At 45.6% G+C, this 17,159-nt stretch overlaps 2 protein-coding genes across 7 annotated transcripts; both read right to left on the minus strand.

The window, feature by feature from the left end:
* Nucleotides 1–92: 92 nt before the first annotated feature.
* sidt2 (SID1 transmembrane family, member 2) lies at nucleotides 93–7,543 on the minus strand. 6 transcript variants are annotated; one of them, XM_057049667.1, is made up of 28 exons: nucleotides 6,656–7,543; nucleotides 6,460–6,581; nucleotides 5,793–5,957; nucleotides 5,655–5,700; nucleotides 5,388–5,489; nucleotides 5,231–5,314; nucleotides 4,906–5,071; nucleotides 4,711–4,804; nucleotides 4,336–4,394; nucleotides 4,204–4,230; nucleotides 3,787–3,825; nucleotides 3,622–3,699; nucleotides 3,469–3,531; nucleotides 3,119–3,234; nucleotides 2,865–2,938; nucleotides 2,720–2,786; nucleotides 2,569–2,642; nucleotides 2,380–2,503; nucleotides 2,150–2,267; nucleotides 1,933–2,069; nucleotides 1,743–1,851; nucleotides 1,466–1,542; nucleotides 1,340–1,386; nucleotides 1,143–1,248; nucleotides 959–1,069; nucleotides 775–888; nucleotides 630–706; nucleotides 93–558 (listed from the first exon to the last, which is right to left on the minus strand). In XM_057049667.1, exons 1-27 carry the CDS (start codon nucleotides 6,893–6,895, stop codon nucleotides 644–646), a joined length of 2,622 nt encoding a protein of 873 aa, XP_056905647.1. In that variant the 5' UTR covers nucleotides 6,896–7,543; the 3' UTR covers nucleotides 93–558; nucleotides 630–643. The 6 variants fall into 6 exon arrangements, with proteins under 6 accessions (XP_056905647.1, XP_056905645.1, XP_056905644.1 ...); XM_057049665.1 differs by having other exon boundaries at nucleotides 93–706; nucleotides 6,656–6,914; nucleotides 7,321–7,542; XM_057049664.1 differs by having other exon boundaries at nucleotides 93–706; nucleotides 6,656–7,542.
* A 1,322-nt stretch (nucleotides 7,544–8,865) lies between these two features.
* On the minus strand, nucleotides 8,866–11,831 carry LOC130535028 (myosin heavy chain, clone 203-like). The gene is made up of 5 exons (XM_057049811.1): nucleotides 11,378–11,831; nucleotides 10,934–11,278; nucleotides 10,198–10,512; nucleotides 9,754–10,046; nucleotides 8,866–9,398 (listed from the first exon to the last, which is right to left on the minus strand). The coding sequence occupies exons 2-5, from the start codon at nucleotides 11,042–11,044 to the stop codon at nucleotides 9,287–9,289; spliced, it is 831 nt and encodes a 276-aa protein (XP_056905791.1). The 5' UTR covers nucleotides 11,045–11,278; nucleotides 11,378–11,831; the 3' UTR covers nucleotides 8,866–9,286.
* Between the last annotated feature and the right edge of the window lie 5,328 nt (nucleotides 11,832–17,159).

Here is a 17,159-nt window from a genome sequence, read left to right on the forward strand (position 1 = left end):
CATTTATTCATTTAGGAAAATAGTTACATCTTCAAACTCGATAGATTAGAGTTCAAGTTGAACAATGTACAAAATGTTTGAGTAACTGCGCATACGAGTGTCTAACATAATTATTTAATACAGTATTGTGCAAAAAAGACCTTGCATACACAGGGCAGTTAATACAGTAATAAATACAATCATATTCTGCAAAGGACTAATCAAGCTGTGGCCAATCAGTTTAACATTAGTACATTCGAGGCCACAGGCTGGACTGGAGATGCTTCCACGTTCTCACGTTAACCTGCATAAACATTCACACAACATAGAAACAGTCATTTCAAAAAGCTCAGTCCTGCGCGTCAGACCTGGCGCGTATAAAATCAGCACGGACCCTGACCTTAAGTGTTCCACCATCAGCAGTGAGTAAACATTGATCACAACCTAACATTGGATGATGGCAGCAAAAGGACAAAGCACTTCAATTATCTTTGATGTGGCTCTTGGTTGGCACGTTTGGGTCCATACTGTTGGAGATTGGAGGTTGGTGGGAGGCAGAGGCTTCCTGCTGTCCACCGCCTGGCAAAAACAGGCGAACTGTGCTTGGAAGGAACAGCAAGGAGGCCGAGAGGAGGTGCTTAGCTCACTACCCATGAAGAAGAATCTAGAAGACAAAGATCTTGTCTCTCTGGACGGTGTCGAGGTCATCATCCAGGGTCAGGAGGACCTAAGAGAGGTGGCGGAGAGGTTAGAGCAGCGCGGCGACCGTTCCTGTGGCGTTGGTGTTTATCGTACCAGGAAGGATCCAAACATGGCGATGGAGGAGAGGAAGTGCCAGATATCGTGGTCGTCAAAGAAGGAAAGCAAGATGCAGTCTCTGTTGTGTTCACGAGACTCCGCCGGGGTTTTCTGAGACCACACGGAGCAACGGCACGTTACCGACGCACAAATGCTTGAACGTGGCGTCCGTGATACTCACCTGCCAGGTGCTGAGACCCTGGAAGAAGAAGTAGAGCGCAAAGCCCCACACGACCGCCGTGAAGAGGATACACACCAGCGGCAGACACTGGATCCGCTCCCCGCTGCGCAGCTACAGACAACAGCCCTTTAGCTATTAATGCAAGTACCAGCGCGCACACACACACACGCACACACACACACACCTTCATAATGATGTAGAAGGCAAAGTAGAGCAGCAGGTTACAGATGGCGATGGCCAACAGGTAGGAGGCGAAGTCATTTGGACGCTCTATGAGGCCATAGGCAGCTCTGAGGAGGCAGGAGGAAGAGGAGGGTGAAGATGGTGCCGTTATTCAAGCTGTAGAGACTTTAAAGGAATAAAGTGACACCCTGTACTTACAGAGACCAGTTCACTATGTTTCCCATTACAAGCAGAACCATCCGGTCCTGGGGGGGGAAACGCAGGTTATGAGTTCAGAGTGGATTTGGCTGTTTTTATCAGCACGTTTGAACGGTGGCGACTCACGATGTACATCGGTCCGCTGCACTGTCGGATGCAGTCCGTGTAAATGACGTTCCCGATCCTGCGCAGCACCCCCGAGTCTGGCACACACACACACACACACACACACACACACACACACGTCTGTGTGACGACCAAATCCAGCTCAGGACAATGCACATACAAAACACCGCAATTTAACGACAAATTTGTACTGATGAGAAGGAGAAGTGGATGAACCCAAGGACCCAGGATCTCCTCCGGGGCAGATTGTAAGGGGTAAAAAGGGTTGTGATGTTACCCAGCTTCCAGCGGCCCATGTAGTAGAGCTGAGTACTGAGGAGGAGCGTGGCCAGAATGTGGATGACGGAGAAGACGATCCAGAAAACCATGTTGCCTTTCCCAAACACCTGCAAAGAGCAACAACACTGATGTGCAGGCTCTCCTCAGCTCTGCTCCCAATATGTGAAGAGGGTGGTGTGGAAACGCACCACTCCCAGCACGGAGAAGAAGATGACCACGGCCAGGCAGGCGTAGGCGGTGTACGCGCTGGCGTTGATGTCGGGGTGTCTCTTCTGATACAGCTTCAACATGCACAGCCCAGCAATCATGTACATGAAGGAGGTGTCTGCAACACAACAGGCAGGGGGGGTCTGCAGACTGGCTCAGCAACACCTTTAACCTGCTTCACAACCCCAGTGAGCTCACCAAACTGGAAGTTGGTGTAGTTGGGACAGACGTGGTAGCAGGCGCTCAGCAGGCCCTCCATCATCAGAGCCGTTCCCATGGCATAGAACAGACCAAAGTGCTTTGGGATGCCACATTCCTGGAGGGAAAAGTGCACGGATATCGGAGCCGTCTGGTTAATGGAGCTGATCTGTATCAAACGGGAGCTAGGAAAGGTACGATTTCCCCGGAGCCCCGTCCTGGTGCCTCACCAGAGCATTGAGGTCATTTCTGACAAGAGCGCGGTTGTGGACGATGTCTTTCATGAGGACGATAAAGAGGAAGAGAAGTCCCAGCATCACGTAACCAAGGTTACTGAGGATGTTGTTAAATGCGCTGTGGAAGGTGGAGTGGGTCAGATAAATGCTCCCAACTGTGCAGACACCTGCAGCGGCACCCACCTGAGCGCTCCCAGCGGGTGGGCACACAGGAAGTTGTAGAAGCAGATGTCTTGGTTTCCTGTCACATTCACCACCTGAACAACAATCACACGTTCAGGTGACGTCCCGACACACACAAAGAACCTCAGAATCAGGAGGGGGGTCAGCGTACCGTCTGATAGGTGATCACCAGCTGGATGACCGGCAGCGCGTAGAACACGGCAATAGTGGCGATATTCCTGTAGGGAAAGCATTCCGCACCAGTCAGAGTCTAATCGGACACACGAGTGCACCAGATGAGCACCAGAGGCTCCTACCAGAAGTAGATTTGGTATTTCTTGCTGAGAATCCTCTTGTCTTTGCGAGCCAGGTCGGACACACAGAGAAATTTCTGCAGGAAGGAAGGACGAGCAAGGGAGACATGATCTGGTCTGACTTAACTGGGGCGGGGCCACGTCTCCGTGGTGACAGGCCACGCCCACTTTGCTGAAACCGCACACATTTCTACACATCTCTGCCTCTCAGTGGGTTCAAGCTGCCGATTAGGTTCTGTTGGGAGGAGTAAACGGACCTTGGTGCGGACGATGTTTTTGTCAGAGTCGATGTCGTCCAACGTGTCGTAGTCATCCTCCTCCACAGAGCTGAGGGATTCCTGCCTGCTCCTCCCAATGCTGTCCAAGGATCGGTCTGAGGGGAGGACAGAGGCGAGCCGCCATTGAGAATCCACCGTGTCGTGGAAGCGTTACAGGCGCGGCCACATTCGCCGCTAAAAAATCACAACGTCTGAGTGATTGTTCATTTTCAGATCACGGATTTCTACATCTGATTTGGAATCTGTGATTCGGGGGAATCTGATATCAACTACGATTGACGTGGTGTGAAATTTCTGAAGTGCTCGGGCCAATTTGGCGCGTGTGTCACCAGTGCAGATGGTTGTGTGATGAAGGTGACCGAAGAGTGGGCGGCGTTTGAACGGCTCCTGTCCTGGTAAACACACACACAACAGCTGTGAGGCGGCGTGAAGCCGTGTGTGGACACGCCCAACAGTGTGTGTGTGTGTGTGTGTGTGTGTACCCATGTAGCCATAGTTGTTGTCCGTCGATGTGGCGCTGTCAGTGATGGCCTCTGAACTTAGTGTGCTGCCGTTGTCAGCTGGAAATAAATGAAAGGATCAAAAATTATTCTTATTATTATTTTGAAATAATATTTAAAATCTAATTGACAAAAATAAAAACCCACCGAAAGAGCCGTATTCACACGGGGAGCCCGGGATCTTGCCTGCGGACACATCAGTGTTAACAGCTGAGAGGGTTGTGGGTTGGTTTGTGCTGTTAACATGCATAAACTAAGCACAGTAACCAGCGGTCACTAGGTAACAGCAGCACAGAAACAGGCGTCTACAGGTGAACGTCTAAGCAAGCAAGTTAAACTTCAGGTGAGGAGCAAAGCAGCATTCTCGTGTTCTGATGTCTTCACCGAGCCACTGGTGGGTCATGGGATGGACCGGGCCAGTGAAAGGCACAGAACCAGCACTTGACCACAATATTCTCCCGTTAGTCTCATTTTTGTGGCGTTAGTGACAGTAAAACACGTGTAAAGTGAGCGAGCTGCTGACCAAGCAAACACTGACAGCAAAGGAGTGAACTTTGGTTATACCGTCTCCGTTCTTCCCGAGCAGCGAGGCTGAACCACAGGGAGGAGAGAGCGAGACGGACATTTTAGTGCATCCCTTCACATTCCCACTCTAAATATCTACGGCCGGTCTATCCTAACAGGGCACCTAGTTACCTGTTTCAGCAGGTGACATGTCCACAGGAATCTGGGAAAGGGTCCGTTTCCTGTTCATTCTGCAAAAGAAGAGGCTTTAAAAGTGCGTTCTGAGGCTCCTCCTCCGGACCAGCACGCTCAATGGAACGGAAGACGTTTGGAACTGAGATCCCGGGTTACTGGACCAGAAGAGCCAAGCCGTTTAATGAAGGTTCAATCTGTCACAAATGATGGCTGACAGGGCAAAAACTGACTAACTGGGAGGAAAAGGTGAGACAGCAAAGTGGCAATGAGGCGTTCCAGCCCCACGGGCCTCTCCTGACCCCTGACCCCTGACCCCCCCCCGACACCTGAAGCAGCTCAGCTGATGTCGTCACAGAAGAAGAAGTGTCTCACCGTCGTTTCTCCATGCAGGCCACCAGCAGCGTGAGCAGGTAGAAGGAGAGGAAGATGCCCAGACAGAAGAGCATCCCCATCACGTACACCCGAGCTGTGGAGGGACACGAGGAGACGTCAACATCTGCCACATCTGGCCCCGCCTGGCCACATCTGGCCCCACATGGCCCCGCCTGGCCACCACGCAGCACTCACAGTTGATAGCAGGAGAAACGACGACGTCCAGGACTTTGGTGCGGTTGCCAGCATCGATCAGCTCGTCGGGACGGAGCGGGTAGAAACGCAGCGGTCCTCCACAGGCCTCGTCTTCTGTTTTCACCACCACCACCACATAGAAACTGGAGCTGGGGAAGTCTTTTCTCTGCGGGGGGGGGAACAGAGCGCACGTGAGCACGTCGCTCCCAGAAGAGCGGCGTCCTGCTGGAAGACTTCATCAGTCAAACGTGAGACTTCCTGTATGTGGGCGGGAATGTCCTGACCGTCTAACACAAGCATCCCATAAACACCACCCAAACATTACCTGCACAGTGACGGCCCCTTTTTTGGTCATAGTCTGGTACATCCCAGTGAAGGCCACGTTGTTGTCAAGATCATAGACGGGACACTGGCACAAAAGGTCAGATTCAGGACAGAAGCCACAGAAATATGGACGGCCGTGAGGACACCTAAAGATGTACCTGGATGTCCTGGATGGACATGACGGAGCAGGGGAAGGTCATGTCCGAGTTGACCTTGACAATGACCGTGTCCACTCCATCTGGGAAAATGTACTTGAAGTACTGAGAGGAGAGAATAAAAGAGAGAACGTGTGGTACAGCGCACGTGGGAAAAAGAATAAAGGAGAAGTGGAAGTGTTGAGGAGCAGAACAAGACTGTTGAGGTCTTATAGATGATATAGAATAACAGATTAGAGGATTCCTTTACGGGGTGGGGGTTTGGTGTACCTGGGGTTGGGACGGTGACGCCGTAAAGCTGAATCTCCTGTCCGTCCTACATGTGGAGGTCACAGTACAGAGGTGATTCACTTATCTGCTCCACGGCAGCGACTCTGATTGTGCTGGTGCGTCACCGCGCTCACTCACTGCAGGGTGAAGCTGTCGACACGGCTCACCCTCAGCTGGTAGTTGGTGCCCTGGCTGGACAGGGTGGACACGTCCACAAAGAAGAACTGGGTCTCGGACGCGGCCCGGGTCAGAGGCTGGCACAGTGTTCGGCCCACGTGATTGTATGGATATTTCCTCTGATAGCTGGAGGGTGCACAGGTGAAAGGCAGTTACGAGGAGGGGGAAACCGCCTTGATGACGGGAAAGAAACCGCAACAAATTTAGTCACGAGCAGCGTTCATGAATGAGGAAGTGAAAGTCGAGGGCTCATTTGCGTAAACGTCAGTAAACTACCAGCAACACACCGCCGGTCCACAGACTTTAGCTTCATACACAGATCCTCTCGTCTTGTTAACTACTTTACTGCTTCTGGGGTCGCGGGGGGGGGGCAAGAGGGGCGGAGGCAGGTCCCCTGGATAGTTTAATGCCACACACGCCATATCAATCACTGCCAATCACTCACTCCTGATCACTCACTCCTGATCACTCACTCCTGATCACTCGCTCCTGATCAATCGCTCCTGATCAATCGCTCCTGATCAATCGCTCCTGATCAATCGCTCCTGATCACCCACTCCTGATCACCCACTCCTGATCAATCACTCCCAACAGGGGTTCCTGGTGGCGGAGGACAGAACGGACTTACAGGCCTCGCAGGATGAGGGGGACCTGGAAGGACAGCACCGCTTGCTTCTGCCGCACCACAAACAGGATCGGACTCTCAGAACCCGGGGTCAGGGCGTCCACAGACACACGCACGCCCTCCGTCTGGCAGCACAAAGAGAGGATCAATCGGAACCACAGTCTGGGGGGAGGCGTCACGTGTTACCTTAGAAACTCACCTTATTCCGGGAGACGGTGTGGTTGAAGGCGTAGATGGTTTGGTTTTCGCTCGACACCGTGTCGCTGTAGATGGTATCAAATTCGGCCTGTTTCTGGACCACATTGCTGGGGAGCCCGAGGCCCCCGGGGCCACAGAAGTGGCCCACCAGCACCAGCACCAGCACCCATCTACACCCACACCGGTACACAGCTCCACGGCTGTTTTTATGCCGAGATTTCCAGCAACTTCTCACCACCATGTTGTCTAAAAACGTTTTTCTTTAAGAAAAAATAAAAATAAAACCAAAAAGTAGCAATTAGAGTCCAGAGTTACCGAGCGGGTGTTTCCTTCACGCAACCCGAACCCATCCGGAACTGGTGCCAAGTGGCCCGTGAATCCGCAGCATGAGACAGAGGTGTGCAGGAAGGTGTGAAAGGTCCTCCGGCGGCCCAGATGTGGCGCCTCGGGGGGAAATGACGTTCAGAACCGCTGGGAACCACCAGCAGCTGCTGCTAACACGTTAGCTTGACTGGGGCTGCTAGCAAGGCTGAGTGGCGTTAGCGGCGCTGCTGACGTGTTTTATGGCATCAAAACGTCAAACATGCCCGATAAAAGAAGCGCGCCGCTCACACGGAAGCGCCTGGGCATCACCTGTAAATCACCTGTACATTATCTGCACATTACCTGGCCAGTATCTCTATTAACGGCGTTGTTTTTCGCAGGAAGGTGAATAAAGACAATCAGCGCAGCCGCTCACAGACTGTAAACAAACCGACTTCATTACGTCATGCGAGCCAAAAATGTAAAAATAGATTCCTTAATATTTACTGTTTTTCTTTTGTGATTCCACTCATCGGTGTAAATATTACGGTGGCCGCAATAGCAGAAACGTTTTTAAAACGATTCTTTAGTTGCCGTTTGTATCACAGCAGCTCGCAGGTGAATTACTGACCCCTGCTGGTCTGGAATATGAACTGCAGGGGCCTGTTTAACAATATAAAAACCCACGATCGCTTCTATTCTGCTGCAAACTAGCTATACAAAAACTAAATAATAAAGCAATTGTGAATGATGGGATTTCAAGACTAGACTGCATTGTGACTCTTTGTGACCAGCTATTAAATTTGTGTATTTTGTGCAGTTATATGGCTGTTCAGAAACTACACAACCACCTTTTCCTTCACACTGGACAGGTTTTGGTAGTTTTCTCCTGGAGTGTGGCACTTTTATTGAAGAATGTCTAAAATAGTCTATTTTTAGACTATTTTAGACTATAGACTAGTCTAAAATAATTCCATAGTTCCATGTGGGCTTAACTTTGAATTTACCTACCAAGGGGGTTATTTTTTGTTACTAATTACTAATTACTTTTGATTTCCTTGTTTGCCCCCAGCTGAACACCAAAAACTCTCCCTCCCTAGTGCAGAGGTGTCAAACTCAAATACCCAGTGGGCCAAAATTCAAAACTAGGGCAAAGTCACGGGCCAACATTGATATTTATTGAAAAAATCTTCCTCCAGCTACAACACAGAACCTTTTCATATGGACCCAAACTAGTTTTGCTCAACAACTGAACATGGAACAAGCAAAGCTTAACACAATACAACATATAATTTATTGCTGCACACATGCAAAATCGAAATTCATCGAATGCCTTTTCATCTCTTCTACTTTCTGGCACCTTTGAGTCATTTCCAGGTGCTTGTGCTTGTCTTGGTGTTTTATAGTGTTATCTGTTGTTGTTCTCCTTGTAATGAACATTGGCTCCACATACAAGACAGGCGGGTACATCTTTCACACATCTAAACAGATATTCTGTCTCCTACCTGTTCAGAAAGGTCTTATTTTCTGTCTTTCCCTTAATCATTTTTCAGAGGGGTAGTGCCAGAATTTGCATTAGCATATAAGGTTGCTATGACTACTTCCTCTTTCTTGGTGGCCAGCAAGCCACATACTGGTGCATTACCACCACCAACTGATGTGGATTGTGGATTTTCACACCAAAACACTAGCAGAGCATTCTGGTATTTGTAGTATTAGCACATGCGCTTTAAGCGATACCGGCGGGCCAGCTCTAATAGTCAATTGGTATGGCTGCACGGGCCAAATATAATTACATTCCGGGCCAAATTTGGCCCACGGGCCAGAGTTTGACACCAATGCAGGGGCGTCCAAACTACGGCCCGCGGGCCAACTGTCCATTTTTAATTGGCCCGCAAGACATTTTATAAATAGAATAGAATATGGCCCGTACTTCAACTTTTGCTTGAGTGTATTGAACTTCTTAGTCTTAGCTTCTTAGAGGCTATATACCTAATTTCTTGTAAGTGGCCCAGCCCCTCCTATATTTTTATGTATTTGGCCCTCGGGGAAAAAAGTTTGGACACCCCTGCTCTAGTGCATTCAATGTATGTTAGTCAAGTCACTTTATTCACAGTACCTCATATAACACACACACACACACACACACACACACACACACAATACTATGTGAAATATCAAATTCTTATCCATTATAACACAAGCACTTTCTTTTCACAATTAAAACACATTTTATTTCAAAAAGGATTGCAGCAATCATCACATAGAAGTGAGTTGTTGGGAAAAATCTCTGGATCTGCTGGGGGACTGATGTGGTCCCAGGACGGAGTTACAAGGCTCTCTTGTGTTTGTCCCACCAGCTCTTGGTGCTGTTGACTTTGAGGGCCTCCCTGTAACTATTGATGTCTCCTGAACTCTGGCCAAAATGCAGGTTACACACACTGCGACGCAAACACACACACACACACACACACAGCACTTTAGCACCGTTGCTTAGTTCAGAGTCAAATATTCATACAGACTTTAACTATTACATCACAGTGCCCCTTTTTGAATTGTTTCAATGTAAGTTCCCAAAGTTTAGAGCTGTTTTAGCTTTGCCATCTTTGTCTTTCTTTACAGATTACGCCTCCTACATATAGATTAGTACACAACAGAATGAGGTATTGGTGTCAGAAGAATAGATTTCTGTTTTCAAGCCCAGAAAGCGGGACACTTTAGCAATCATTGGCATTAAATAACGCCTCGGCGACCCACACGGCAGCAGTTGAGCGGGACCAACGTTAGAATAATTACCCTGAAGGCACGTTTGACGGATAACACTGGAGTGGATTCACAGGAAAATTATCCAAGTGCTCCGCCCTCTTCTCCAGTTGCTCTATCCGCTGCTCCAGTTGCTCTATCTTCTTCTTTAGTTGCTTCTTCTCTTTCCTGAGTCCATTTTTCTCTTCCTTTTCTTTTTTTATTTCCTGCTGGAGCCTCTGCATCTTCTCCACGGTCTCCTCATGCTCATTCTTTGCTTTCCCTCCTGACACGTTGCACAGCTCCCCCTCCAGAAAGCTTCTAACCTTTTGGAGATGGATTAAGGCCTGACGACACACAAAGGTGGAGAATCAAACAGCTGGTGAATGTGGAATTATCTGCAGCATCTGGATAATGCTCCATATGTTCCCAGCTTGTCAAAAAAAATGGCTGTAGTTGTTGCCAATTTAGTCAGCCTCATCTCAGTAATGGCTTTACCTGCTCATTATCCTCAAGGTGCAAGGAGGACCCCATTTTTTTGCGAGACGTCACCCTCTCCTGGGCATTCGCTGCTTTCATTTTGTCCATCTCCATCTCCAGGCTGGAGGCGAGGTGTTTGTATTCCTTCTCCAGTTGTCCCACCCTCTTCTCCAGTTGCTCCTGCGCTGGTCTTGCTGCTTGGCCCGTTTTCAGAGCTTTGTCACTTGTCTCCTTTATTGTTTCTTCCTCCCTCCTGGACATGTCCCACCTGTCCTTTGTTGTCTTCTCCAGGTCCTGCTTTAGCTGATTGTCTTGTCTACGTTGGTTCAAAGTCTGGGGACATAAATAAGGACAGATGTCACTCTTAATGTATACGTAGAAGGTCCAGCACAAATCTGTGAGTCCCTGTGATTGTGTATAAAATAGGTTTTGACCTTAAATTTGACACCAATGTTAGTTTGAACACCTGATCTTCATCTGAATGAGTGTTTTTAATGTATCTCAGCCCTATCTGTCTGTCGACTTCCAGTTCTTCCATAAGCATTTCCTTCCTACTCACCAGATCTGCTTTCTAATAGGCAGACAGAAACCTTCAGTGCACGTGTTCTACAGTGTTTAAGAGCACAGTTCTGATCAGAAAAGGCTTGTCTGCAGCATATCCTCTGGGTAAGTCAGTGATTTCCACAACTCAGTTTTTGTCACAGTCGCGTCACACCACCACTGGTCTGGCACAGGACACGTGCACTCCTCTCACCTTCTGGGAGTGTTCCAGCTTCATCTGTTCCATCTGCTCGTCAAACTGTAAACGAAGGCTCCCCAGTTGTTCACAATGGGAAGCCTGCAGAGCTTCTCTCTCTTCCTGCATTGAAGCCAACAAACTCTGCCTCAAAGCAGACTCCTGAAGTAAATATAAGAAGAGAGATCAGGACTCAGGATCCTGGATCCCCTTTTCCTGCATCCAGTTGCAAATGCCGACCTCATCCATGTATTTTTGTCTGATGTTGTTTATCTCTCTCAAGTTGTCCAACCTCAGCATCTCCACTTTCTTCTGATGATCCTGTTGCATTTCAACTCGAGCCTCCTGGAGAACATCAGCCAGCTAGAGAAACACAAGTGGTCAGTTCACCACCAAATAACACAAGTCTGACTTTTAAGTCATATTTAAAGAAAATGAAGATTTGAACGTGTGCCCAGTAACCTTTTTCTTGTAGTCTGCTATGTACTTCTTCCTCCAGTTCTGTATGTTCACCTTCACACAAACAGGTTTAGACACAGATTTAGACCAACCTTTGAATATAACATGCTCCAGCGCACTTTACCGCAAACCCGTTTAGAGTTCGAATTTTTTGTGGATGAGTTATAGCGAGGAAAAAGCAATGTGTTTTTAAAAAAAAAAAAAAAAAAGCCAAATGTACGTGGCTTTTTTCTGTCAAGAGCTGGAACGTTTTCTGCAATAAATAAAGAACAGGTCAAAATTGTCTGGTTACCCTCTGGCTTTCCTCCAGGTCCTCCTTCAGCTTCTTGTTCTCTTCTTGGATCTGAAAGTCTAACTCTGACTTGAATTGCTCCATTTCTTGCCCCAACTGGGCCTTCGTTCTCTTCATTTCAGCTGCCTGCTTGTCCTTGGCAGTCTTCATCAAAGTTTCATGCTCCATCCTGAACAAAGAACCCCGTATAAGATCAAATATTGAGAATCACACCAAGCAGCACAGAAATATGGCTTCTTTTGACACGATCTATGACGTATATGAATATTTTAACACAATATTAAGCTCTAAATAACATTCATATGGACCTGATGTTTATTTGCTTTTCCCCTTCGTCTTTTTCAGAAACTTGTTGTTTCTTTTCATTCTTCTTCTCTTCTTTGACACTCTCTTGTGATGGTGCTTTGGGTTTTGATTTTTCTTTTGTTTGTTGAGCCTCTAATCTGTGAAAATCTGCCTCCATGTTCTGTTTGCATTTACGGCTCCACAATAGAGGAGAATTAGATCTAAACACAAAACATTTACATTTTATATAAAGATTTAAATTGAAAAGTGCTATAAGGTTTGGCCGTGTCATAGACCAAACTATATCATAGTAAATGTAAACACAATATCATGCTCTAAATAACATTCATACGGACCTGATGTTTATTTGCTCTTCCTCTTCGTCTTTTTCAGAAACTTTCTTTTCATTCTTCATCTCTCGTTTAACATCCTCTTGTGATGGTGCTTTGGGTATTGATTTTTCTTCTGTTTGTTGGGCCGCTAATCTGTGAAAATCTGCTTCCATGTTCTGTTTGCATTTACGTCTCCATAACAGAGGAACATTAGATCTAAACACAAAACATTTCCATTTTATATGAAGATTTAAATTGAAAAGTGCTGTAAGGTTTGGCCGTGTCATAGACCAAACTATATCACAGTAAATGTAAATGACTAATTGACGTGTTAATGGTCAGGTTTTCATTGAAGGAGCTAATGAGATCCTGATAAACTTGCAATCTACACCCCATTTTTAAATGTAGCCGTGGTCAATGGTGATTGATGATTACCAAAATAACAGAATACCTTGGGACCTGTACGTGTTCAGACTTCTCAGAAGAACCCCCTCTGCTGCTGTCTATGGGCTCATATTGATGTTGTGCTGGCAGCTTTGGCTTTGAAAAGATAAAGAGAGGGTCACCAACAGAAGTGTACCAGTAGGATGTGAGCCGTACGATCATACGAGTAGAAGGGTCTTACCTTAGTGGACCTGTTGCTAAGCAATAAATCCTCTTTTTTTGTTTCATTTGTTTTAAATTCCTTCTTGCCCAACATGAGACACTCTTGTTTCTTGATCAACTTCGTGAAGAAGTTGTCATCATTAGATGATTCCCCAGAGTCCGTCTGGCTGCAAAGTAGAAGACAGGTTCAGCTCAAAGCCAGGTTAGACGAGATGGTAGACCACCGTGCATTTAATCGGATTGCAAAGACTTCTGGTTTACTGAGGTTTAATTGTTGTTACCTCATTTTATCATTAACTCCTATGAACATGTTGACATTTTAATCATCTGCTTCAAATATAGGATCAAATATTGACAATCACACCAAGCAGCACAGAAATATGGCTTCTTTTGACACGATCTATGACGTATATGAATATTTAAACACAATATTCATGCTCTAAATAACATTCATACGGACCTGATGTTTATTTGCTCTTCCTCTTCGTCTTTTTCAGAAACTTTCTTTTCATTCTTCATCTCTCGTTTAACATCCTCTTGTGATGGTGCTTTGGGTATTGATTTTTCTTCTGTTTGTTGGGCCGCTAATCTGTGAAAATCTGCTTCCATGTTCTGTTTGCATTTACGTCTCCATAACAGAGGAACATTAGATCTAAACACAAAACATTTACATTTTATATGAAGATTTAAATTGAAAAGTACTGTAAGGTTTGGCCGTGTCATAGACCAAACTATATCACAGTAAATGTAAATGACTAATTGACGTGTTAATGGTCAGATTTTCATTGAAGGAGCTAATGAGATCCTGATAAACTTGCAATCTACACCCCATTTTTAAATGTAGCCGTGGTCAATGGTGATTGATGATTACCAAAATAACAGAATACCTTGGGACCTGTACACGTTCAGACTTCTCAGAAGAATCCCCTCTGCTGCTGTCTAAGGGCTCATTTTGATGTTGTACTGTCAGCTTTGGCTTTGAAAAGATAAAGAGAGGGTCACTAACAGAAGTGTACCAGTAGGATGTGAGCCGTACGATCAAACGAGTAGAAGGGTCATACCTTAGTGGACCTGTTGCTAAGCAATAAATCCTCTTTTTTCGTTTCATTTGTTTTACATTCCTTCTTGCCCAACATGAGACGCTCTTGTTTCTTGATCAACTTCCAGAAGAAGTTGTTATCATTAGATGATTCCCCAGAGTCCGTCTGGCTGCAGAGTAGAAGACAGGTTCAGCTCAAAGCCAGGTTAGACGAGATGGTAGACCACCGTGCATTTAATCGGATTGCAAAGACTTCTGGTTTACTGAGGTTTAATCGTTGTTACCTCATTTTATCATTAACTCCTATGAACATGTTGACATTTTAATCATCTGCTTCAAATTTTGTCTCCATAATAGAGGAGAATTAGATGTAAACACAATACTTTACGTTTCTTCTATGAAGATTTAAATTCAAGAGTGATTTATATTTTTAAACATTGCCAAACCAGCGGAATACCTTTCGACCTGTTCAGACTCCTCAGAAGAACCCTCACTGCTGCTGCGCAAGAGCTTCAGTTGATATTGTGTTTCTGCTGTCATCTTTGGCTTTGAAAAAATAACGAGAAAGAGATTTAATAACATTCTAATTGGATCAGTAGGTGTAGGGGAGTCACAGTGTTCCCGATCTGAGATAAAACTGGAAAATAACAGATAAAAGAGACAACACACACACACACACACACATTCAAGCTTAAGTTGAAAAGACCTCCAACACTACATTTAAGGAGATGGAGGGTGTTACAAGCCTCAAGTAATCTTGGGAGACCAACTTCCACAAGCTGTATGTCTGCAGAACCGCTTTAAGTTGTTAACCCATATCTTGTTCCATTTGAATGTAATTTTGAAAGATACATTATGTTTTTGTTTGAATTAACCTTGACTTTTTAAAAACCCCTGGCAGTAAATGTTTGTATGTAGAGCAGTGGGATTGTAGAACAGCAGGATGGATCATACCCTACTGAAGATCCTGCTAAGTGATGAAGACTCCTTCTTATTTTCATTTGTTTTACATTCCATCTTGAGACGCTCACATTCCTTGATCACCTTCTTGGAGAACATGTAATTATAAGGGTGATTTATTGTGATCTCTTGTGTTTCTCTATCGCTGCAACTCATACAGTAGTAGGTGCAGGTAGACTAATATGAAACATGCCTAAGCTTATCATCAAAGCTGAGAGGCTTTGGTTAAAAGACACCCGCACCTACTATGTTATGTAACCTTTGATTGTTGCTTATATAGACAGCATCTATATCAGGGGTGTCCAAACTACGGCCTGCGGGCCAACTGTGGCCCTTCGTCCATTTTTAATTGGCCCGCAAGACATTTTATAAATAGAATAGAATATGGCCCGTACTTCAACTTTTGCTTGAGTGTATTGGACTTCTTAGTTTTAACACCAGGACCAGAGCTTGATGACCCGATTTACATACCCAGCTGATACTCACCAGAATAATTTACTAAATTTATACCCACGTCCAGTTCAGTCTGTTAATGTTGATAACCATTTCAAGTGAACGTTATTAGGTGTGCTCCTAAGCCTAATAACTTAGATAACAAGCTTGAAATCTACCAGTTTCATTTTCCCCTTTATTGTTTTTTCTCTGTCCTGTAAATCTTCTAAGAAGAAATCTGAGGCTGCTGTTCTGGGAATGAGCTACCAAAGCTTTTTCTGAATAACTCAATAAAGATCCATTTATGGAAAGCTGTTATGAAGGCAGTTTTGTCTTTAATTATATTCAACAATATAAAACATTTGACCACTTTTAATTGAACTTTAATACACTAACGTTGAGGCTAAATACCTAATTTCTTGTAAGTGGCCCAGCCCCTCCTATATTTTTTATGTATTTGGCCCTCGGTGAAAAAAGTTTGGACACCCCTGATCTATATTAACCTCTGTCTCTTCTTGTCCACTTTATCACTTTTGGGGTCACAGGGAGGGTCCACAATGGATGAAGGCAGGTCCACCCGTGGATATGATCATTTGTGGGTTTGGTACCTTGCTCAAAGGTACCTCAGAACTCTTTCCATGTTGTGCCTGCATTGGGGCTCAAACCAAGAACCCTCTACTTCTCAGCCCAGAGGTCTACATTTTTTGTCTAGTTTTATAAGTAGTCACGCAAAGATTGTTGGTTGCTGTACCTTACCTTCATATGTACCTATTGTCTACTTTATCTGTTGTATGCAGTATGCATCTGTATTATCTTTTTGATGCCGGTCTCCTTGCTCTTTCTCCTGATGACAATTGCGGCGGTAGCAGCCGTGGCTTCTGATATTTTTTTTGCCAGGGTTCTCCACGCCCAACAGCCCACTGTCTGGATGGCCTGGTGAACCTCCCTTCGCTTTGTCTATTTTCTTTTACTGGCCTTTTAGACCTTTTTATTTGTTAGACTTTTGTAACAACTAATCCAGGCTTTTTCCCGTGAAAAATAACAGTTTATTTTTGGGGTATTTTCTTAGTGTTACAGGCTACTGATGCCGGGGCCCTTGTTAGGTGGCCATAACAGTCAACTTCGATCTCATCCAGTGTCATGCCTTTGCACCTTGACACAGTCCCCGTCTCCATAGCCAGTAGCACTTTGTTCATTCTGGCAAGCTGCAGAGATCCTTGGGGCAACTGATAGTACCTTCTGTGGATGTGAATATCATGGCCTAAAACGTTAGCCAGTTGATCACATTAATTTTTCTCAAAATCAGGAACTCTGACATCATTGCATTATGTTTTTGAAGAATTGTTGAAGTCAGCACTTCAGGATTTTTGGCATCACAGTTTGATACATTTTTTTAAGGCACTCTCCTCGGTAGGCTGACAATGCTTGTTGTCTTCCAAACATGAATAAGTTAGCATTGGGTACATGACACATCTCGCATCACAGCTAGCATCTCAATATCGACTCCACAGTCTCTCCGTCACCCCCCCCACCACCCTCTTTCTTTCCAAGTGTATTGCCATAATCTATTGGCACTATGATGGGATGTTCCATCACTCCATGGGCAGTGTGGTCTATAACTTTGGCCAGGCCCCAATCTTGTGCATGGTGGTTGCCACTGTACTGATGTTTTTTAAGTTTTGTCCTGTAATATAGTAACACACCTGTCACGGGCAGAAGCTGGGCCCAGATGCACCACACAAACCACAGAGAAGAACTTTGCCAGTTATCGATTTTATTGATAAACAGTCTCTGTTCATCAAAAGAACACAATGCCCAATAAATCCAGGAAATTATCCC

This window comes from Takifugu flavidus, chromosome 12, assembly GCF_003711565.1.
Source record: "Takifugu flavidus isolate HTHZ2018 chromosome 12, ASM371156v2, whole genome shotgun sequence".
NCBI classification, from domain to species: domain Eukaryota; kingdom Metazoa; phylum Chordata; class Actinopteri; order Tetraodontiformes; family Tetraodontidae; genus Takifugu; species Takifugu flavidus.